The sequence below is a fragment of the Fukomys damarensis genome, unplaced genomic scaffold (genome assembly GCF_012274545.1).
Source record: "Fukomys damarensis isolate Sample0158 unplaced genomic scaffold, DMR_v1.0_HiC HiC_scaffold_15, whole genome shotgun sequence".
Classification (NCBI taxonomy): Eukaryota; Metazoa; Chordata; class Mammalia; order Rodentia; family Bathyergidae; genus Fukomys; species Fukomys damarensis.
Genome location: NW_022900927.1, coordinates 16,485,376 through 16,510,364, shown reverse-complemented (window position 1 = coordinate 16,510,364; position 24,989 = coordinate 16,485,376). Strand labels below are relative to the sequence as shown.

Below are 24,989 nucleotides of genomic sequence, written 5' to 3'. Positions count from 1 at the left end.
GCAGGAACAAAAATCAGGGTTCCAAAATAACCTAAATAACAAAAGAGCCTGCAAGATGAACCTTAGGAGGAAGGAACTTAAAACAAATCTGAAACATAAAACCATACAAATTGTACATAAAACCTCATAAATACACATACGTAGTAAGTATACCTATGAAGAGAGTATTGTGCGATCTTTCAATACAGAGGAAATGTTTTGATACTTTTAAGGCTTCCCCACTACTAACAAGGGGCAATGTACTTCTTGTCTGCTCCGTTTAGAGGAGACTTGTGTAGGACTGGAGACCAAGCCCAGCTAGAGCAACTCTGTCGGCGGACGACTAAAGCCATTCTAACACATCTGTGGATTAATGCTAATGGCAAAGATGTCTTAGCTGTCTCTCAAACCCTGTTTAATAAATCATCTACTTGACCACCTCATCTAATCTCATTATTACATATTTCTAAAAGCAAAAGAGCACAGTTGACGTGAAAACAACATTCAATTCGTGTCTCTCCAATTCTCTCCATTCTGTTTCATAGTTAGCCCTTCAGGTGGTGAAATCCGTACTTTATGAACATTGCCAATGCTGGCTGGACCCGATCTGCATAGTAGCAGTATACGCATCAGAGGCAACAGGAAAATTCTACTTATCCCAAGGTACTTCGACAGCTCCAGGTATATTTTATTAATTTAATTTATAATTTATAGGTTGCCTTCTTGAAAATACGATGTGAAATGCCTGACTGGCCCAACTGCATTTCGAACTGCCATGAGAGGATTAATGAGACGCGGTATGTGGCAGCCTTGGGGCTCTGTCGGCTTCCTGTGCCCTTTCTCCTCTCTCTCTCCTTGGCTTTCAGCACTTGCTTCAGTCTGGAAAGAGGGCACAGAGCTCAGATAAAGGCTGACATCTGGCTACTTATGCACCCACCTGCTATGGAATGTGACTCCCCAGTGTCTGGAACTTCTCCCAAGCTTAAAAATAGCTTTTGGTCTCATTTACCCAAAGAGATATAAGGAAATAGATGTACATCATACAAGTGGGGAGACTTTTCCTCTGTGGGATGAACTACAGGGTGCGAGATGATGAATCCTGCAAACATTAGAGCTGGAGAGGTTTACTGAGTTTCCTAGTTATGTTGAATCCTAAGAAGGTTTTCCCCCTTTGAGGAAATGAACAAAGAAACAAACAAACAAGCAAATGACTCATATAAGTGCCATGGAACTTCACAAAAGCTTTCACTTCTAAATTTATAAAAGGGCAGCATCACCTATTAGAATTTCAACTCCTCTCTGGCTTCATGCTGACACTTCCTGCCAACTGTGAAATAAGGCAATGACGGGCTTTCAGGTGGCAACAGGCAGGGCTCTGAGCTGCTGCTCGCTGACTTCCCACTGCCATGTCCTGCCTACTCCACCTTCTTGCTGCTCATCCCATAAGACCCAGCGCAAATGTCACCTCCTCCATGAAATGTCATTCCTGTCCTCTCCTTTCTGTCCCATTAGAATTAATCACTCCTTGTAAATTGGTTTAACCTTTCAGGAAGGCAATTGGCACCATGTGTCAAAGATTTTGAAATATGCACTCCTGATAACCTTCATTACGAAAACATTCGAAGTGTACAAACAGACTAATACACAAAAACGGCAACTGCATTATTTGTAATAATGAAAAGTACCCAACAACAGAGAAGACTGGTTGACAACTGTCCCATAACCGTTTGCTGTGGTCTCCACGGAGGAGGGCAGAGCAGGGACTTAGCTGACATTCTATGTCTTTCAGACCCCCAGCAGTCACAGGTACCCTGCAGGTTTACAGTCGTGCGCTGCACGTACAGGGATGACTCAGCACATGGGAGCCACTACCGCCACTAAAACGCCACCGTGAAGCTGAGATGTTTACAATATAATGCTATGAGATCATGATTATGCTATTTTAAAACTGGAATAAAACATTTCCACTCATAAAGACAAGCATAAAGGAAATGAGATGAGGGGATTTGGGAGAAGTGGTGAAGATATATCATGAATGGGATCTGCTATTATAAATAAGGACGCATTTATTTATGCTTTAAGGATTATCTTTCATTTATTTTTTTTGGCCTTGCACTCTTGATACTCTCCCAAGTTCTGGGATTATAGGTGCGCACAATATACCTGGGTTGAAAAAAATTTAAAAATCCCAACAAACAAAGCTAAAATTCAACTTAATTGAAGATGTATAAATATATGCATTATAAATCAGAGGAAAAAACAATGACAATGGTGGGACTGTAGGTATGCTTTTTTCTTTGTTTCTTAATTTCTCAAATTTCTTATAATAAATTTGAATTAGTCTTACAGTAAGATTTTGCAAAACATACACGGCAGTTGCTACACTTCAGTTCTAAAACTAGAATTTCGCACAGAAATGAAGCTGTGTTTAAAAGGACCTTACAGATTAAATGAAGAGCTCTGCCTTGTAACTTTCAGTTAAGAAGGGAAGTTATTTGAAAGGTCTCCCCGGTGCTGGATGGAGACTGGGCTGGCAGTGGGAAGGAGGAAGGGACTGAATTAGGAGGCAGCTGGGTTAACAGATGAAAGCGACAGGATGGGGCAGTGGTGCTGAAGAGGGAGTAGAGCTGTGTGTAGACCCAAGGCATTTTTAGGAGTGGCTTTAGGAGGACTTTGAAGGCTGAGTGCATCCAACAGTAACAGAAATTGAAGGCTCAAAGACTGCTCAAGTTCCGGGGTCAGACTACCTAAACATTCAAGGAAAAAACAAATATAGTTTGAACATCTCTCATCCAAGATCCAGAATCTGAAACATTCCCAAATCCAACATGTTTTCATGACACAAGTGGAGAATTCCACATCACAGTGTTTTGTTTCATGCACAAAACCAAACATGTTGTGCAAATTACCTTTAGGCTATGTATATTAGGTGTATAAGAAACATAAACGAATTTTGTGCTTAGTCCCAGGTTGTAACCCCAAGGTACCTCATTATCTATATGTAAATGTTCCAAGATCTGAAAAAAAAAAAAAATCCAAACTCCAAACAACCTTTGGTCCCAAATATTTTGGGTAGAGAGTTATGATTTCTGGTAGGTGATACACTATTCTCTCATTTTATTCTCTTAACAACTCTTTCTAGGGTACAATCATTTCCACTTTACAGCTAAGAAAGTGGAGGCTTGAAGAGGTAGAATATCTTTTCTTCCCAAGGTTGGCCAAGGTCATTATGCTGCTGGGATTCAAATCCACCTCTGAGTGACCCCTGAAAGTCTGCTCAGACTACTAGCAATCCACCTTTACAGCTCTGCAGGAACAACAAGTCTGGGAGGGTTGGAGAGTAGAGGAAAAAAAAAGAGAAAGAGGGCAGTGTGTTCATTCATATAACGTGATGCTGGGTCTAACGGAGATGTCTGGGAAAAGGTGGGTGTGTGGGGCAGACGCCAGGGGAAAGATAAGGGCTGGAGATCATGAATTATCAGGATCTAGGTCACAGGTGAAGCCGTAGGAGTGAGGTAGGTCAGGGAATAAGAAAAGGCTCAGGAAAACATCTAAGGAACATGAATGTTTGAGGCACCAGTAGAAGATAAAGTGGCCTGCAGAGGAATCTTGGAGGAGCCAGAGAGGAGGAACAACCCAGAAGAATGTGAAACAAAAAAAGAAAGTGATTCTAAAAACAGAGGAGGATGTAAGGTGTCAAATACTCAGTCCTAATCAGGTACAGTAAGAACTGAAAAGTTGCCATGGGTTTTTAAATTATTATGATTTCAATTTTTGCTTTATGTCCAAATTGTAGAAATCTTTTATACATAAACTGAAAACTATACCATCATGCTTAATATTAGTAACATGTGTTAATGGTCTTGGGTTATAACATAACATGATAATCCTTAGATTATCTGAAGACATTTATTTTTAACTTTGAAGATAACTTTCATAGTCTGTTATTCTCAAAACCAGCCTTTGCTCTACATTTACTCCTCTGTAAGAGTTAACAGTTAGAAAATTAAGAAGAGAGCTAGTCATGGGGTTGCAGCCTCTGGGAGGCTGAAGCAAGAGGATCACAAGTTTGAGCACAATCTGAGCAACTTTAAATGACTGAGTAAGATCCTGTCTCAAAATTTAAAAAGATTGTGGCTTAGTGTGAAGGCCCTGGGATCAATCTCCAATTTCATGAAATATTAAATAGAGTTAAGCACAGACTTAATCCTATGTGTGAACAAAATATTTATATTCAAATTAGTAATTTAAAAGGCAGTGGAAATGTAACCCAACTTAGGTAACAAAAGCAAAATTAAAGTAACTTCATATGAGAAATACAAATACAAATAATAATGGCCAGATTTTAAAGACTGGGAATAAAAAAGGATTTAAACACTTATCTGACTATCCATAAAAGGACCAATTTTTAGCTCAATTTAGCCTAATAATTCATTGTAACATCTTTTAAAATCTTTAGTCGTTCTTCCCATAGAACAAACATATACGTGAAGAATCAGTGAGAAATATCCAATACTTACCTTTTGAAAGAACAGTCTAGATGTAAAGACATGTCTTTTAAAACAATGTCTAATTATACAGATGTCCTGAAGAAAAATACTTACATATCTGACTTCATAAGAATGTAAATATAACAAAAGGTACCACAGGGCAAGTTTAAAAATAAAAAATAAAGCAGGAAGAAATATTTGTCATTTATATCACAGTGGATTAATATGCCAATGATAGGCAAAGAACTACCTACATTAAGAAACATACCTCAGTAGACAAAAATAGGTAAGAGTCTAAAAAAGACAACAGATGGAATAAATACAAGATCAAAAAATATACTTAAAGGTATTCAACTTCATGATTACTTAAAGAAATGTGAATAAAGAACGTAAGTAGATGGTCCTTTGTGTGACTTCAATTAAGTGATATGTAGGATTAATCACATTCTACTCCTGTAACCAGCACTGCAAAATGGAACTTTAAAAATCAGCTGTTTTTCTTTTAGAGATAAGCAATTTCTCCAAACTTCCTCCTGCTAAGCACATAACCAATGTTCCTTCCTCTTCTTAGCCCTAAAGATGTGACAGAATATGTAGATACTGGCCCCCTGGAGGCTACAGCCCAGTTTTCTTTCCACAAGAAAGGAGTTAGCCGGGCATGGTGGTGCATGCCTGTAATCCCAGCACTTGGGAGGCTGAGGCAGGAGGACTGCTCTGAGTTTGACATGAGCCTGGGCTACACAGTGAGTTCCATCCAGGTCAGTGTCAACTACATAGTGAGACCCTGTCTCAAAAACAAAAACAACCACAAATAAAAATAAACAAAAAAGAAAGAGGAGGATGTGAAGATGGATGGAAATGATAAAGCAAACATGGACATCTGCATTGTTTCTCTGTGCTCCTACTGCCCTTTGCTCCGTATTATTAAAGACCCTTGCCCACCTATACATGAGGAGGTGTAGATTTGAGAGAAATGGGCCCCTCCATCTCCATGGAGCTAGTTTTGAATAATTTCTTTCTTCTTCTTTTTTAAAACCAAAACTTATGGCCTCCTTTGATTTGATCAGTAGCAAACAAATGATACTGAGTTTAGGAACTTGAGTGTCCAGTAACAGTTTTGGCGAGCCAGGCAAGAGGCAAGTCTTGGCTGGTGAAAGACATATATCCCAGCAGATGGTTGCAAAAAGGTGGTTAACTACTCATAGTTAGCTGAACCCATGGTCAGGAGTCCATGTTCTACAGCTGCTAGGGACGCTTTTACATCTGGGAACTTCCCTCCTTTCTTGTTTCATGGCATCAGCTGCCTATAAACACTTCACTGGTAAAAAGGAAAAAAATCATTTGGGAGCTGATGTGTTTCTTCTGATTTTCTGCTGGAAAGTACACTCCAGGGATCCACCGTCTCTACCATTTGGACTCTTACATTGTTTGATAGTGAGATGAAGACTTTCTCTGTTTGGGGCCATTATTGCAGGTCATTTGGGGGCACCAACTCAGTAGTGCCATTTGGGGAGTAAGAACTTTCATATTTGTGGCCATTTGGAACTACTGTGGGTCATTTTGGGGTACTGATTGGTATAAAATGAGACTTAGAGGTAGAAACAATTTCCAAGCACTTGTTTGTTAGTCTGCAGTATCTTGGTTTGCTTTTTTTCCTTTTATTTTTCTCTTCTATAACCAAGTTTATTCTAGGATGGGCAGCAGGGTTTTAGTACTTTCTAAATTATGCAAGGCATTTGGGGCTTCAAGCTGTTCTGAGGCTTGTCGGTCAGCCATCACAGATTTCCAGGTTCTTCATTTGTCACTCCCAAAAAAGTGTGGATTGAGAAATTTAAAGAGGATAGACATGCTGGTGGTGTGTCTTGAGAAGCTCTGTTGTAAATTGCTCAGGGCTAGAAAAGTTTTAATTACCTATAACTTAGAAAAAGTTATTTTTTATTGTGATCCGTCATGGCTTATACAGCTGAAAGGACACTTTGATTTTGTGGAACTGTCATTAAGAAGATTCTTGGGACTAACTGGCCAGGCTAACATCATAGCTGCTTTCCTTTCCTTTTTTTTAAACTAGTGGCGAGTCCAAGCAAGAGCCATCTGTGTCACTGACCGCGTGGCTACTTGGATAATGTTGATGAGTTTCTTATAGGGGTTTAAACTTATCCTCACTTCAGCTAATAGTCCTTGGTTCATTTTAACCCAGTTGTGCTTCAAAATATTTGTCATAACTTCTCTTTGAGGGAAATTGATTTCTGCTTCCTGTCATCACCATTCCTTCACTGGAAAAATGGAGAGATCTGACTACAGATGATGTGCCTTTGTGTTTTTCTCGGTGGAGAGTAGTGTTCCTAAATTGGTTTCTTTTTTCCATACTAGAGGCCTTGTGCTATAGAGCTAGGTAATAATATATAAACTTCTGACAAGCTATGTATAAATAAATGTTAGTACAATGAAAAATGCCTTAATATCTGGAGTAAGTAAGAGCTTTTAAATTGTCTAAACCTATAAGAAGTTAAGTTAATAAAAAAAAATACAAAGCTTCAGGAAATTCAAATTCAGATTAACAGGGCAAACAATCTCCTTTGAGATATGTATTTCTCACCTGGCTACAATAAGGAATCTTACCTTCAAATATTCCAATTTAGGATTAAGCTATCCCAATAGTGTAACTTTTTAAAAGATGGTAAATGACAAATTTAAGCCTTTGTTTTGTGTGTGTTGGTGTACATGCATATTGTATGTATTATCTATGGAGGTACTTGTGTTTCTGTATCATTTAGATAGTACCAGCTTGATTTAAAATTAAGAGCACTTGCCAGGGATTTAGCTCAGTGGTGCTGCCGCCTTGCCTTGCAAGCATGAAGATCCAAGTTCGATTCTTCGTACAAAAAAAAAAAAAAAAATTAAGAGCACTCAGTAGCTTAGAAAGCATAAAATCAAATGTTTTTTGTTCATCTGACTTAAGAAAATGTTTTCAAAGATGCAACACAGATGTCCTCAAAACTGTTAATATGTATTTTGCCTGTATTAGCCAATCAGAGGATTCTATTTTAGTTGTTTGAATTTTGGAAGAGTAATTTCAGTGTCACAAAGGTTATAAGAGATTCAAGGGCATAAAGGGAATGTGATTATTTTAAAAAATTTGTTAGAATCTTAAGAATCTTGGGGAACAGAGTGGGTTGATTACTGAGAAAATGTGGCATGCATATTAGTATAGCATTCTCTGGGCATTCTTTCATTTAAAAGTTTAAGTAGTTCAGCTTCTCAAAAATGTTATGTAGCAACAGTCAGTATAAAGGATGTTTCTAGTATTAGCAGAAGGGATTCTAAGAGACAGTATTTCACTATTGCCAAACATTGGTTAGAAGAGGGATGGTTTATAGCTTTTAAATTCCTGACTGTCGGGGGTGGGGGGACCTCACAAGTCATGGTTTTTGGTGAGTAGCTGGTAAGGGCAACAGGCCTGTCTCCTTCCCCTCCCTATGGTGGTCTCTTATCATGATTGTTTGCTTTTAGAGTTGTTTTGCCAGAATACTCTCAGGACAGCTTTCTTGAGCGAGGCAGTTTACAAAGACTGGCAGCTTCTACTTGGTTATTCTGCTCAACAGAAGTTGAGTTGGATAATTTCTATTCCCTACGGCTTATTCCAGTAAGAACCATGGAAAGGTTTCTGTTTATTAGACATTATCTAATATAGGTCCACTTGAGAACTCCCTTACTAAGTCTATGAGAAGGAGCAGACACTTTTGTCTTATGCATTACCTTGTGTCTGAGTAAATAAACATTGTCCAGCCATGTTGTTCTCCTTTCATTTTTTTGTTCTTCTTCAGTACCAGGGATCGAACTCAGGACCTTGCGGTTGAAAGGCAGGTGCATGTTGCCACTGAGCTAAATCCCTGGCCCTTCTTCTTTCTGATTTCCTGAAAGAGCTGAGTCCATGTTTGCATGATAATAACTTCTTCAACTCTGGAATGACAATCCAGAAATCACTGATATGGGGCCAGGCCAGTACCTTCCCCTGTAGTTTGTAGATCTTTCTAGCTCTTCTGAGCTTTGCCATTTTAAATACTCATGACCAGTAAAGTTTTTTTTTTTTTGGTACTGGGGATTGAACTGGGGTCCTCGCGCTTGCAAGGCAGGCCACTGAACTGCTGAGCTAAATCCCCGGCCCCTATCAGTAAAGTTTCTTTATAGTCTTCCAAGTGCATTAACTCATGGGCATTATTATCCAGGATAGACTGATTTTGGTGACATCACAATTTGGTTAAAAAATAATTTCTTGGGGTCAATGTAAATATTCAAATTCAAAAGACCCAGAAAACCTTTCAAAGGTTTTAAAAATAGCATTCTACTATAGCACATGTAGATGTAATTTCCAGTTGTAAACTACAACTTTTGAGACTTATTTTTCTTCAGCCAAAAACAAACAAACAAACCTATTTTGGGATATTAACTTGGGTTTGTCCAATATTTTACATTTTGTGCACAATATAGAGCTAATCATTAAAAATTAGGTGGATATATAAGTAAAACATCTGAGTTACTTATAATTAAATTAAAATACTAAATATATTTGCTAAGTATAAATTTGTATATTTCCTTAAGATTTATAAATGATAATGTATTTGAGCCTATTAAATATTTCATAGATTGCCTGCCTATTTATCTGTTGTTTTAACATTGATATAAGATCAAAAGGCACCTGCTCCTTTAAGCACTTTCAGAGTAACTAATCTAGAGGGACAACAAAGAGCCCAAAATGGAGCCTTTTGTTAAACTATAGATCACGTGAAAATGTATTTTAAGATATCCTAAAGTTAATAATTTATAGAGCACAACTCATTTAATATTCTAGTAAGAGTTGGTTTGGAAAGCACTTTCACTGTCTGTGAAGGGTTATCAGCCATGATTTACCTGTTCTGTAATTGGTTTGTATTTGTGCCTTTACTGATAGCAGTTTTAAGAGATGCTAAAAGACTTGCTTGCTTCTCTGTAATAAATTGCTACTTATTTTACTGTCTAGTATTTGCATAAATTGATTACTTAAAATACATTTTTAAGTAACATTATTATTATTATTATTTATTTATTTATTTTTGGTACCAGGGATCGAACTTGGGTCCTTGTGCTTGTGAGGCAGGTGCTGGAACCACCGAGCTAAATTCCTGGCCCCAAAGTAACTTATTTTTAACAGAAAAGCCTTGCAAGGTTCAGAAACAAAGATGTTGGGCTTTTCCCACCTCAAGTATGCTGTTCTTCTCTAGGTGTGCATTAGGCCACATAAACCGACTATTAACGGAACAAGTATATGACACAGCTAGGGCCACAAACCTGAGTTAATAACATGAATTTTAAAATTACTAAAAAAACTACTAATAACTGTGTGGGGTGACATGATTTCATAATAATGTACAAGTTACATTTTGGCATTAATAGTTTTTCCTCTGCGATGCCTCTCTGCCATGCCACCCTGCCTTGGACCCAGCCAACTATGGACCGAAACCTCTACAAACTGTCAGGCAAAATAAACCTTTCGTCCTTTAACTTGTTGAGTGTCAGGTATTTTGTCCCAGGAGTGAGAAAAGTAGCCAAGACAGCTACTCTATGTGATCTCCATATTCCTTATTTTATTAGTTGAGTTACATATTCATGGGAACAATCGTGGTTTGTTTCCCAATGACATTAAGTCATCTGTACTAGTGATTGTGTAATTTATTTACCTACTCTTGCATATGGATGAAATGTTAAGTATGGAAAGGGTTCTGTTTCTCTGAAAAGTAATTTGAATATTTTAAGAATACTAGATAAAAGCAAAGGGATTAAGGAATCTCTGTAATCAGTTAATGTAAAAGTTAATGTAAAAGTTTAGGGGAAGTGCAAAATTCAAGAAGGATTTGAATTTAAGGGAACTGGCACCATTAAATTCTCTCTCCACTGAAAGAGAAACTTAGGGAAGATGATAAATGGCACAGTTTATGCAGGCAAGGCAATGTCAAACTATAAAAGCATGTGTGTAATTTTAAAAAGGATTTTACCTGTAAATTTATTTCATTAAGCGATAAGCTATAGTCTTAACTTCAGAAAATAAGATCTTATTCTATAAGATGCCTGTTTTTGCTTATCAGATTAACAAAAACAAAAAAAATGTATGTGTGTGGTACTGAATGGTATTGAAAATGGGCACTTGATACATTTGGTGAGAGGGGAGATTTTTACAAGTTTTGGGAGGATTCATCATGGAACTATTCATCAAAATTAAAATGCATCAATAGTAAGAACTCAATTTACCTCCCTCCTAAAACAATTAAAAAACCAGATGACCTGGGCATGGTGGCAACATCTGTAATTCCAGCACTCAGGAGACTGAGGCAGGAGGATCATCATGACTTCGAGGCCAGCCTGGGCTACATAGTAAGTTTTAGGCCAGCCTGAACTAGAAAACAAGATCCTCTCTCAAAAATACCAAACCAAATCAAATCAAACCCAGACAAAATATAAATAGGTTTACAGAAATTGAACTTGAGTAAAGGATGGAAGTGATTCCAAGACAGAAAACATGTGAAGCAGTCCCTATCACTGCTTCAGGTCACTGCGTTGAGAGAGTTCCCAGGCCATGCAGGGGTGAGGGAAGGGAAAATCTAACAAGCAGAGGTGAAGAGACAGCACTCAGAGTAAGCAGACAAGAGGGCTAGGATTGGTAGCGCTGAATGCGGCAGAGAAAAGGGCTGCACAGGAGAACTCCTAAGGTCTATCAGGGCGCCCCTCTAGTATCCAGTAGAGTGTGAACTATGCAGGTATGCACGACACTCTGCCAGAGGCCAGGGCAGTAACCAACCAAAAAGATTTAAAAGAGTGGTTCCAGGAAGAATAAGTTTTCATCAACCAGCCAGAAAATCTTCCAAACTTATGGTATATATTAGGTAGCATTTTCAGTGGGGCTGAAGTGGGTATGATTCACACTAGAATAGATGGCTGCTCTGGTTCTGCATAAATCTTTTTTTTTTTTCATTTTTTTGAGATAGGGTCTCACTAGGTAGTTGAGACTGACCCAGAGCTCACTATGTAGCCCAGGCTGGTCTGGAACTCACAGTGATCCTCCTGCCTCAGCCTTCCAAGTGCTGGAATTACAGGCGTGCGCCACCATGCCCGGCTGGTTCTGCATAAATCTTAAAAGCAGTATTTGAAAAAAATGAGACTGCTTCCAAGTAACATAATTGCATCCAAGTAAAGTTCAAGTATATTTACAGAATATAAAAATAACCAGCATCCAACATGATAAAATCTATAGTGTCAGTAGCCAGGTATGGTGGGGCATGCCTGTAATCCCATCCATTTGGGAGGCTGAGGCAGGAGGATTGCACATTCAAAACCAGCCTGGACAACTTAGGAAACCCTGTGTTAAGATAAAATTTAAAAGGGCTAGAGGTATGCCTCAGTGGTAGAGTACTTGCCTATCAAAGGTGAAGCCTTGGGTTAAACCTTCAGTGCTGTAGAAGGAAGGAAGGAAGGAAGGAAGGAAGGAAGGAAGGAAGGAAGGAAAAAATTGCCAGACATGCAAAGAAAAATATGACTAATAATATGGAGGAAAAAATAATCAAAATCCAGCCAGAATGGACACAGATTTTAGAATTAGCAGGCAAGGACATTAAAGTAGTGATTTTAACTGTCTTCCATATGCCCAAGCAACCTGAATAAAGACAAAACTCAGACATGTAAACAGAAGATGTAAAAAAGAATCAAATGCGACTTCTAGAAATGAAAACTACAATGAAATAAAAAGTACACTGAATACAACTGCAGAAGAAAAGATTAGCAAATTTAAAGCAAACAGTTAAACTTACTCAAAAGAAAGCATAGAAAAAAAAAAAGAATGGGATATTGATAAGCTGTGACACAACTTCAAGCAGCCTAACATACACGTAATTATAGTTCCAAGGAAGGAACAGAGGAAAAAAAAAAAAAACTATGGGTTGAAAAATTTCCAAAACAGATACAAAGTTATAAATTCACAAGTTTAAGAAGCTCAATGAACCCCCCAAGCACAAAAGATGTAAAGAAAACTACCCAACATACAAGGCATACTGTGACCAGATCTTGAAAGAAGCCAGAGGTGTGTGTGGGAGACACTACACATGGAGAAAGGACAAGGACAGCAGGAGATTTCCTGTCTGAGACAAGCAAGTCAGAAGACACTGGGACAAGCACTTTTAATACTGACAATTGAAAAAACTCAACCTAAGTAAGGTTTTGTAGCTGGTGAAAAAATACCCTTCAAAAGCCAAGATGACATTATCTTTATGACATAACCTTATGACCTACAAAAACTGAGGCAGTTCCTTACCAGGAGACCTGCACTCAATTAGATGCTGAAGAAGATCCTTCAGGAAGAGAGAAATGACAGCAGATGCATCTGCGCAAAGAAATGGACCTCACTGGAACAGCTTAGAGGACCTCTACAAATCCTCTAAAAGATATAACTACCAGAGCTCACTACAAAAGAAAGAGGTGGCCCAGAGAGCAGTACATCCATTAAAGAAATGGAACTTATAGTTTTGAGCCTTCTCACAAAGAAATCATCAGTCTGGTGGTTTCACTGGTGAGTTCTACCAAACATTAAGAAAGGAGTAATAATAGTAATTCTGACCAAACTGAGGAAGATGGAGTATTGTGCAATTTGTTCTATGAGGGTAATATCACCCTCAATTCAAAATCCAACAAAGACATTACAAAGGAAAGAAAACTACAGATCACATCTTCTACAAATATATGTAAAATTCTTAAAAATATAGCAAGTCTAATATAAAATATAAACTGTTAGTACTTCACAACCAGGTAAGGTTTGTACAAGGAATGAATGGGATAACATTAAAATCAATCACGGCCAGGTATGGTGAAGCATTCCTATAATCCCAACACTCTGGGAGGCTGAGGCAGGAAGATTGCAAGTTTGAACTTACCTTGGATAACTTAACTAAAAGTGTAAACAAGGAATAAAATGAGTAATTGATAATGTGAAATAGGAAGAAAAGGTCCAAAGGGGCAGAGGAAAGGAAAGAAGGGAAAGGAAAAAAAAATATGAGAAAAGAAAAAAATAGAAACAAAGCCTTTGCAAATAGGGAGGGGTGGAGGGGTTGAAGGAAGGGCAGAGGAAGGGGGAAAAAATAAGAACCAAGATACACTATGTAAAGGTACAAGTTCCTAATGATGAATTTAAATTTATTTTACATCTAAAATGTACCAATAAAAGAATTTCAGAGAAAAAAAGCTAAAAGAAAAAAAAAAAAAGGCTAGGATGTAGCTCAGTGTAAAGGCCTTGGAGATTCAATCCCCAGTACTGCAAAGAAACAAAAACAAAAAGAGAAGGTAATTTACCATTATAGTAAAATTTAAATTAAAAACCATATATATATTTTACAGTAAATTCATAAAGAGCACTTAACAAAATTCAATATCCATTCCTAATTAAAAAAAAACACTCCAGGGCCAGGGATTTAGCTCAGCGGTTCAGTGACCTGCGTTGAAAGCGCAAGGACCCGAGTTCAATCCCCGGTACCCCCCCAAATAAATAAATAAAATAAAATAAAATAAACCCCACTCCATTAAAGTAGGAGCAAAAATAAGTTCTTTGATGTGATCATTCTAAGCAGCATTCTATTTTATGGAAAAAGACAACACACCCATTCTTAGCAGTTCTTTTCAAGATTATATAAGGGAAGTGTTACCCAAACAAGGACGGAGAAAGAAGGGAAGGAAGAAAGAATATATGCAAGGCTTCCAGTTTGAGAAGGAAGATTCTATGTAGAAAATCTAACAGAATCTTCAGAGTTAATAAGTGAACTTAATAGTATCTTAAGATGGAAAATCAATACATAAAAATCAATTGTATGTCTATGTAATAAATATAAAAACTGTAATCTAAAACAGTACTATTGATAAAAAGCATCCAGAAAGATAATAAAGTTAAGGATAAATATAACACATGATACAAAAGACTGAGTAAAAACTATAAAAATATTTCTTGGGTTTTTCTTTTCTTTTCTTTTTTTTTTTTTTTTTGTTTCTTGGTGGCAGAACTACTGAGCTAAATCCCTGGTCCTATAAAAATATTGCTGAGAAAAATTAAAGACCTAAATAAATGGTGAGATATACCATGTTGATGGGTCCAAAAACACAGTATTATTAAGATATCAACTTTCCATATCTATCTTCAGATTTAGTGCAATTGTAAACAAAATTCTAGCATGTTTACCTTTTAAGAAATCAAGGAGCAGATTGTAAAATTGAAATGGAAATGCGAAAGACCTAGACTGGCCAATACAACCATAGAGCAACTACGAAATCTAACACTTAATAAAGCTTCTAAAAGAAAATAGGAGAATATTTTCTAATCTTGCAGTGGGGAAGATTTCTTAGATATACCATGAAAAGCATGATCTGCTGTATGAAGAAAAAAATTGATAAATTGAACTCTATTAAAATGAAAAATATTAAGTAATTGAAAACAAAGCATAACTGGGAGAGAGTAGTTCCAAATCATAGATCTGAAAAACAATCTGTATGCAGAATATATAAAGAACTTTCAGGCAGGTGTTGTGCCACATGCCTATAGTCTCAGAATTTGGGAGGCTGAAGCAGGAGAACTGCTACAAGTTTGAGACCAGCCTGCACCACACAGTGAGTGCAAGGCAAGCCTGAACTACACAGTAAGACCCTGTCTGAAAACAACACCATCACCACCAACAACAACAAAAGAACTTTCAAAATTCAGGGAGGACTGGCGGTGTATCTCAGTGGAATAGTACTTCTCTAACTTACATGAGAACTAGGTGTGACTCCTAGCACTGAGAAAAGAAATTCAATAAGAAAACAAATAAGTGGGCAAAAGAATAAAACACATATCTACCAGTGAAGATATGCAGATGGCAAACAAGCACATAAAAAATGTTCAACTTCATTAATGACTGGTAAGATGTATATTAAAGCCACAATGAAACAAGTACTACAAAATGCACAGGTCAAAATTGACGCTGACCCGACAAGTGTTAAGATGTGGTAGGACTGGAGCTCTGGTACACTGCTGGTGAGGATGCAAAATAGCACAGCTACTTTGTAAAACAGTTTGTCAGCCACATATCTACCATATCACTTAGGCATTCCGCTCCTCGGGATTCACTCGAGAGAAATGCAAGCATGTATCTGTGTGGGACACAAATGTTCCTAGCAGCTTCTTTATAGCCCAAACTTCTGATATACATAACGAGGGTAAAACTCAAGACACAAGCTGTTGAAATTATCCAGACAAAGAGAGCATATACACAATAAAATTCCACTTACATAAAATCCCACAAAATCCACTCTAATCCATAATCATGGAGCCGGCCATGGTGGGGCATGCCTGTAATTCTAGCACTAGGGAGGCTGAGGCAGGAGGATTCCTGTGAGTTTGAGACCAGCCTGGGCTACACAGTGAATTCGAGGTCAGTCTCAACTACATAGTGAGACCCTGTCTTAAAAACAAAACAAAAAACAAAAACAAAAACAAAAACAAAATAAACAAACAAAAAAAACATAATCGTGGAAAGCAGGCTGTCTCTGAAGGATGGCTGCTGCTGGCACCAAATGGGGTGTACGGATCACACAGGGTTCAGCAACAGGTGCCGGGGCACACCCCAGGCCTTGCACACACTGAACAAGTGCTCCACCAGCGGGCTCCACCCCCAGAGCTACAAGACCCCTCTAGAGAGATGGATGTGCTCATTATCTTGACTGTGATTATGGGTTCATAAGGTCAAAACACACCTTCAAACTTCATCAAGGTGTAGCTCCTGAAGCTGTTTAAAATGAACCAACAAACCAGGTCCATTTAAGGCTGGGGTTATAGCTCCGTGAGAGCACCTGCCTAGCAGCATGTGAAGCCCTGGGCTTCATTCCAAGAACCACACTTAGACAACAGAAATCAATATAACCATTTTAAAGAATGACGAAGGGCTTATACATGGAAGATTTCTACATTACAGTGGATCCTCAAGTTATGACCAGCCTGGCAAACAAACAACTCTGGTTACGACCAGAATTTTAGCTTTAACTTACAAAGTGTGTCATGACCCAAATGCTGGATGCTTGTCTCCAGATGGTCTCAGATACACATTTAACCTTTGAAGAGTTCTGGAAGGAACATGACAATATCCTTTCCTGTGTGGAGTTAACTAAGAAATCCCGGGCCAGTGTCTCTCTAAGGACTCTGAGATCTATCTGTGTACAGGACAGAGAATGTGAAGGCTGTGTAGAGGAGCCTGAGCCTTCAACTGACCAAGAAGAGTTACAACCAGCCCTGGAGAATGACTTGAGTTCATAAGTCAAAACTCCACTGTAGAATAACTGAAAAGAAAATACAGTACGCTGCCATTTGTGATTTTAATTTGAATAAAAATGTGATTCGGCCAACCCCTAGGTTCCAACAACTGATTCTGCATGCATAAAATGTCTCTGGAAAGGCACCCACAAATTGAGTGGAGTAAAGAAGAGGAGTTCAGGCTGAAGTCTAGAGGCGAAAGACTCACTTTTTACTGGATATCCCTCCCAACATACCACTTTTTTTTTTTTGGTGGAACCAGAGATCGAACTCAGGACCTTTTGCTTGCAGGCAGGCACTGGCGCCACTGAGCTAAACTCCGGCCCCATATCATTTTTTAAAACAAATATGCAATGATTTATTGTGGGTTCTGTCCTACAGGAACACTAAGGAACTGTCCAGAGATACATGCATGAAACTGCTTTGAATGATCATTGTAGTATGTTCATAAAACAGTGGACTGAGAACAATTGCAAACTATCGCTTCTATTTAATATGTTTTTAAAATATAGAAAATAATAGCTTAACTCTCTCTGAGAGGGGAGGCTCTGAGTTGTCAGGCCAAGAGGGAGGCTCCTGCAGCAACTTACTATCTGCATTTCCAAACTGCACGCAGGGTTTTGTGTAATGAGTATTTCCTCTTAAACAAAGAAACAGCACAAAACCCAAACCTCAGTGAAGAGTTTAAAGACTTAAAAGAGCCTGAGCCCACACAGCGCAGATGGTACGTACCCTCCTGCGGGCCTCGGCCTTCTGGAAGCTCTCGTGCTGGATGAAGGTGGCTGCAGCCGCCACCCGGGCCAGCGGCGTGTGGTCAGCATCCAGCATGCTCACGGCTCGCTCCAGGGTCATCTCCAGGTCTGCGGCCCTAGACAGACAGGCATGGGTCAGCCAGGCTCCACCCTGTACCCTCGGCCCGTCCCTGGCTCTCCTGATGCCTCTGTGGCACTGGGCAGTACCTAGCACGGTCCAGTGCTGGCTGCTGTTGGGCAAAGGCAGAGGCTCCTGCTCTGCACAGGCTCACAATCACAAAGCAGTGAAGAGAAAAATGAGGCTCTTTTAACCAAACATGTGTACCTAAGACATAACTGTAAAGACCCAGCATGACTGTTCAGATGGAATTTGAAATTTGCTCACAGAAATTAAAAATTCTTACCCTGGCAATGTCACACCTATACTAGAAACATCCCTTCTCAAAAAGCAGTAGGTTGCTTCTCAATATTGCTCAGAATATTTTAATATACACATTCTAAAATGGCAAAAGCCAGAAAAACTGAGTATTTTGTTAAAGTAAGTCATGCTGAGCCAGCTGTGGTGGCACACACCTGTAATCTTGGCACTCTGGATGGTTGAGGTGGGATTGAAACCGTCCCTGGAAACAGAACATTAGGGAAACCCTGCCTCAAAATGAAAATAAAATTAAAAAGAAGGGCTGGGATTATAGCTCAGTGCAAAGGCCCCGGAGTCAATCTTCAAAAAAAAAATCTCTGGATGGTTGAGGTGGGATTGAAACCGTCCCTGGAAACAGAACATTAGGGAAACCCTGCCTCAAAATGAAAATAAAATTAAAAAGAAGGGCTGGGATTATAGCTCAGTGCAAAGGCCCCGGAGTCAATCTTCAGAAAAAAAAAAAAAAAGTCAGGCTGCTGAGACAGAATTAGGGAGGTAACAATTAAATGCAATACAATTAATTGTAAATTTGCATTTTGCTAAACAAGGTAACAAAATTCTGTTACCACTTGCTTTGCCATCATGGTGACCCTTGGTTTATGCTAATCCTGGTGGTGACACAGGAGAGCAGGGCATGGCAGAGCTGGCTAGGGAGGTGGGCAGGCTCTGTTAGTTAAAGATCCCACGACAGGTGCTCAGAACAGCTCCCAAAGTCCTGTGCCTGACTTCTCGAAAGAACTTGAGCAGGTTTTCAACAGGACGCCCGGACCTGAGGTCAGCCTGAGGCTGGGGCCCCAGCCCCACCCCTCAGGACCCATACTCACAAGTTCTCACAGATTTCCCTGGGATCTGGACAGCAAAAGACACAGATGCCAGGAAGAGCTCGCTATTAGGGCTGTCCTCACGACAGACAGCTCACCCTGCCTCCTCCAAGGTGTACTTTTTTTCTGGCTCTTTTTTTCCTTCTATTAGGGCTAAGCTTGCTCTCCAGAGACCGTTTCTCCCTCACTTTCCTTACTTTTTCAAATACACTATTGCCACTGCTTTTCACTCGTTTTGTTCGATTCTTTGTTCAAGAGAGGAACTGGGATCTAGCCCCAGAAAGACAGGTGAGCAACCCAGAACTGGGTAACCATTTGGTGAGTCACTTGCAGGAGCTACCCAGTAACAGTGGCAGACTTTGCTCTGCACTAACCTAGGTGACGGTCGCATCTGATGGCATCTGACACAGGGCTCATTCTGAGGGCAGATCACACCGCCAGGTGTAGAGTAACTCCCAAATGCCAAACAGAACACTTTTATTTGTAACTAGAGGTGACTGGGTCAGGCATCTATTCTCTCTGTGGATGTGACCAAATCAGGCCTTCTGAAAGCTCCGCCTCAGACCCCCTAACCCAGGATGGTAACACCTTAGAATTATGGCTAAGGAAATGCCCTCAAGGTGACCGAGGGCCCTTTGCTGGCATGAGAGGGGGGGACATCTGACCATTCCAGGTAATGGGGACACCAAAGACATCAGTACCTACTAGCAAGTACGGGGAGTAAATTCTCCCGTGACCACATGCACTTGTGTGCAGCATGAGCATGCACAGTGCTGGGAGTGAGGTGTGAGTGTGGTGTGAGGCCAGTGAGGGTCAAGAAGTGATCTCAAGGTCAGCCTGAACTACATAGTGAGAACTCCCACCTCCAGAAAAGGGAAGGGCCAGGGATTTAGCTCAATGGTTCTGCTGTCTGCCTGGCAAGCACAAGGTCCCGAATTACAAAAAAAATGGGGGCGGGGAGCAGAGCATTGCTGGGGTCTGCTGACCTTGGGAATCAATTTTGGTAAACTGAAAACTGGTAAAAACTACACATGGAAGCTGGACATGGTGGTGCACACCTGTAAACCCAGCACTTGGGAGGCTGAGGCAGGAGGATCTCCAACAGTTCAAGGTCAGCTTGGGCTTCATAGTGAGTTTAAAGCCAGCCTGAACTGCACAGTGAGACCTTGTCTCAAAAAAAACAAACAATAAAAACCAAACAAAAACAAAAAACTTCAGAGGGTATTTATTCGAGCTAGAATTTGGGTTGCTTTTACATAATATGAACACAAAGAGATGGAAATCCTTTATGCTCATAGACTCCAATATCTTTGCAGAGATACCAAACCTCTTAAATTCTCACACTCAATGCCAGTCCTAAGTCTTGCCTCTCCATTCCTTGGGCATTTTAACTGATGAGGTCATTTATGGTGTAAGAATGTCGTTCTATTTAATGCAGGCTTTTAAACAAAAGATTCAGCCATTAATCCCTCTCCCAAAGCCAGAAGTGATTCAGAAAAGTTTCAGTTTGCCATCTTTAGCACCCACAAGTACTTCAATTCCAAGAACCCTTTATTTTACTGAACATGACTCATGAATGAGCCTCATATTCACTCCCGGTGGACTGCATGCTATTTCACTTTGGCACTATAAATAGTTCCTAAATTAAATGAAACTCCTGCAGCCAGGTTTCCACAGTGCCTGGGGCATCTGTGTTCTGTATTAGTCCTGTGTGTAAAGTCCAGCTCTACCAGGCGGCCCTCGCTCTGCCCCAGTCGGCCTCAAGTCTCACGTCCTCTGCCCTCTGACTCCTACAATCCCGTGCTCCGACCACACCACACTTTCCATCTATGCCCACTTCTGAGCTACTGTCTTTGTTCTGGGGGGTGCGTCCTTCTACCCAACTCTCACCCACACTTTAAGACTCGATTCAAAGGCCATCACTGCTATAGAGGCTTCTCTGTGCCTCTGTCCCCAGACCCAGCTGCTCCCCTTCCCACCTCGTCCTCCTAGAGCTATCCCTGCCCGCATCCCTTTCTTTCTCTTCCTCCATTTCCCCCTTCTTTTCTTACTTCATTTCTACTCATTGTAAACACTTCTTGTAGCCTGCAGAAGTGTAGCCTGGAGAATGGGGCTGGGGTGACCGGTGGGGTCCCGGAACCACGGTTCCATAGCCCATGGGCCGTGTCCCCTGCACGAGAGGACTCCCGAGAAGTGGTCTTTCCAACAACATTAGTTAATAGATCATGTCTGCGCGAAGGCTGTAGCAGCAGCTCAGCGGTAAAGTGCTTGCATAACAAGCAGAATGGACTGGGTTTGATCTGCAGCATGAGCGTGCGCACGCACACACACCCACACCCTTTAAGATGACCTCAGTGCAAATGAGAACACAAGAGGAAGCATGTGACACGGCACTGGCTGGGATGTGAAACAGCACCGGGTGGCGGTAATCTGCCTGTCTGTGCAGCCCTGCGGCACTCAGCATCTGGTCCACGACCGAGCCCCGCCCCAGGCTGTCTCTCCGGATATCAGGACGTGGTTGGCCGTACCTCTGCAGGCCTAGCTCACATCGGATCCTGAACGGACAGCTCCACGGAGCTGTGAGATGCTTGATAAACGCACTTGCCTCTGCCTCTCAGAGGAAGACCATGGAGCTGCTTGGAGAGAGGCTGTGAAGTGGACTTGCATTTCTAGAAACAAGGCGACAGATCTGAGGGGACTGCTAGCTGTAGCTGAGGCAGGAGAGCCTTGAACTGGCCCATCAGAATGGAGATGGAAACAAAGATGCAGTTGACAGGGACCTGGACAAGCAGAAGCAGCAATAACAGCCCCCCCCCCGCCTCACTGGCACCCTGCCCTGTCCTGACACCGAGGACGACACACTGCGGTGACCCTAGAGTCATGCCACCAGTCTTTGTGGTGTACTGATTAGGAACAGGAAATGGCGAGCCACGACTCCAGCTTTTCCTCAATGGGCAAATTATGGAATCATAAGCAGGAGCAGACAGCTGGAGGGTTTCAGGATGGGCCGCCTCCGATGTACTGCGTGGTGCACTGATTATCTGGAACCGAAGGCACTTGAAAAACAGCAGATGAGAACAGAGTGTCTAACCTGCTCTTTTCTACCTAAAAAGGCAGGTTATAAAACTTCTAATCGAACGGTGCCCTCCCGACTGGAGGCAGAGAACACTTACCGGCAGAGACCGGCAGTGAGGCCGACGTCAACCGGTACAAAGAACCTTTTCAAACAACACCTTGCTTAGTTTCCCATGTATTTCCTGCTCAGACCGCTTTCTGCACCTTGCACAGGGGCCCTTTTGTCTCTGCACACCTGGAGAATTTATCAGCCTTTGTGTTGAAAGCTGTGGTGTTGCACATTCTCCCCGCACTCCTGAGGCTGATGCAGGATGACTGAGAGCTGCGACCAGCCTGGGCCATTCAGTGAGATCCGATCTCAAAATAAAGAGTGCCTCTGAATAAAGTTCCAGCACCACCATAGGAGAAAAGTCTATAAACTTTTGGCCTACTGACCTTTGTTTATCCTTTCCCTTGCAGACTTTCTTGCACACGTTTTGTTGTTGTTGTTGTTGTTTTGGTACCAGGGATCGTACTTAGGACCTTGTGCTTGCAAGGCAGGCGTCGGCACCACTCAGCTAAATCCCCGGCCCTAGATTTTTAAAAAACATGTACAAAAGGGCCAGGGATTTAGCTCAGTGGTGCCGCCGCCTGCCTTGCAAGCACAAGGACCTGAGTTTGATTCCTGGTACAAGAAAAACAACAACACTATAATTTTCTGTTAAAAAAGGTGGGGAGGGCTGGAGATTTAGCTCAGTGGTTCTGGCACCTGCCTTGCAAGCTCAAGGGCCCGAGTTCAATCCCTGGCACCAAAAAAATGGTGGGGAGGAAAGGGGGAATGACCATGTTCTGCTGTGCCCTGCTCCAGGTCACAAACTTGTGTGGTGATCTTGTTGAAACCCACTGTCTTTCCTCAGTATCACTCAGCCAGTACCAGAGAGCTGTGCTCTCCCAGTCCTGCACACACAAGAGTGTTCCATGCAGCCTAGCAGTCACAACCTGTCCTATTTCCCTTTTCTCAGAGCCTCCCCTCAACCTTCATATATGTCGCTCAATTTTCATCTCTGTGGTGCTTATGGGAGTGCTGGGTGGTGCACTGAGAGAAGCTGCTATCCATCTGCTAAGTCACCAGGCCCCAAAATGCACATCTCAGACTGCCCCGCTCCCTGCAATACTGGGGGTTGAACCCAGTATTCAAACTGAGAACTTCAGAACCAGAACTTCAAACTGAGCTCATCTCCAGCCCTTTTTTATTTGGAGACTAAGTCTCCGTAGGTTGTTAAGTTCCCCAGGCTGGATTTGAACTTGCAATCCTCCTGCTTCAGCCTCCCAGACTATAGGCGTGTGCCTCCATGCTGGGCTTAATGATGGTTTCTATTTTACTCATGGTTTTCAACGCTCTGCCTGGTCTGCCTGCCTCTGGGAAGACCCATGGTGTGATACTTTATGTCTTCCTGTAGGTTTATGTGTCTGTCTAGAGACTGCACAGAATGCATCTCCTAGGGAACATGAGGGAGCTAGGCCTAAGTTCACAACGTAAGAGCCAGCTAGTTAGAACAGGGCAGAGGAATGCAGTGTGGCCTCGAGGCAGGTGTTCTGCAAGCAGCCTGGGGATGTGCATGAGCCAGGTGCTCTCCAAAGAAATGGGACAGACAGGCAGCACATGGGCCACCTCAGTAAAGTGTCATGTGCTTTTCCTCACTATAGTGATACCTTTGGCTCTTGCTCCTTCATAGAAAACAAAAATTTCCCTTTGGAAATCACAGGACCAAAACATGGAGGGAGCAGAAAGAAGACAAGGGGAGGAGAAGGGGATACAAAATGAATTAAGGTGTGTTATGCACATGCACCAACCCCTGTGGTGTACTGCATATCACCATGGTATACCGCAAACACAGACTAATTAAAAAAGAGGGAATGAAATGGTGTTGGAAAAACTGGATTTCAACCTACCAAAGATTAAAACTAGACCCCTATCTTTCACCACGCACTGAACTAAAATCCAAGTGGATTAAAGATCTAAATATTAAAATAGAAACTTTAAACTTGCTGGAAGATAAGTTAGGTAGAATTCTCAAAGACATTGGCATAGGAAAAGACTTTATGAACAAATCCTCAGTAGCAGAGGAACTAGCGTGGGAACTAGGTGTGCAGAGACAACAACTGGGATCTCATCTTATTAAAAAGCTTCAGCACTGCAAAAGAAACCATCAACAGAGCCAAGAGACAACCTACAATGTGGGAAACAATATTTTACCAGCTGTTCCTCAGACAAAGGTCTACTATCTAGAATATATAAAGAACTCAAAAAAGTCAGACCTCCCCCCAAATATAAAGACCCTATTCAAAAATGGGCATCTGAAATGAACAGACATTTCTTGGACAAAGAAGTAAAAGCAGCAAATAAATATATGAAAAAATGTGCAACATCTTGGTCATTTGAGAGATGCAGATGAAAACAACACTGAGATTCCCCCTCACCCCAGAAAGAATGGCTGCTGTCAATAAATCAACCAATAACAAATGCTGGTGGAGTTGTGGGGAGAAAGGAACCCTCCTCCATTGTTGGTGGGAGTGCAGACTGGTACAACCACTGTGGAAATCAATATGGAGATACCTCAAAGAACTAGGATTAGAGGTTCCATTTGACCCAGGCATCCCTTTGCTGGGTATCTATCCAAAAGAATTAAAAGAATCATACCACAGTGATATATGCACACCCATGTTTATAGCGGCACAGTTTGTAATAGCTAAAACTTGGAAACGGCCCATTTGCCCATCAGTTGGAAACTGGATAAGAAGATGTGGTTTTTCTATAAAATGGAATAATAGTCAACCATAAAGAATGAGAAATTAGAGTCATTCATAGGAAAATGGATGAATATTGTGGTTATACTCTGAAGTGAAATAAATAAGACACGTGTAAATACTGAATAGTTTCTCTGGGGTGAAAAACTAAAAGTGTAAATAAGATCCAAATTGTATAACTTATAATGTGAAATAGAAGAAAAGGGCTAAAGGTATAGGGGAAGTGGGAAGGGTAGGGCAAAGGAAAGAAGGGAAAGGAAAAATACAAGAAAAGAAAAAAATGGAAACAAAGTCTTTGTAAATAGGGGAGGGTGGAGGGGG

At 40.9% G+C, this 24,989-nt stretch overlaps 1 protein-coding gene across 2 annotated transcripts in view; it reads right to left on the bottom strand.

The window, feature by feature from the left end:
- Nucleotides 1-24,989, bottom strand: part of Pkp2 (plakophilin 2) — a 67,268-nt gene that overhangs the window by 37,221 nt on the left and 5,058 nt on the right. For both annotated transcript variants that reach the window (XM_019208079.1, XM_019208080.1), the window contains exon 4: nucleotides 17,548-17,683. In XM_019208079.1, the coding sequence (XP_019063624.1) occupies nucleotides 17,548-17,683 (136 nt within the window). The remainder of the gene's footprint in view (nucleotides 1-17,547; nucleotides 17,684-24,989) is intronic.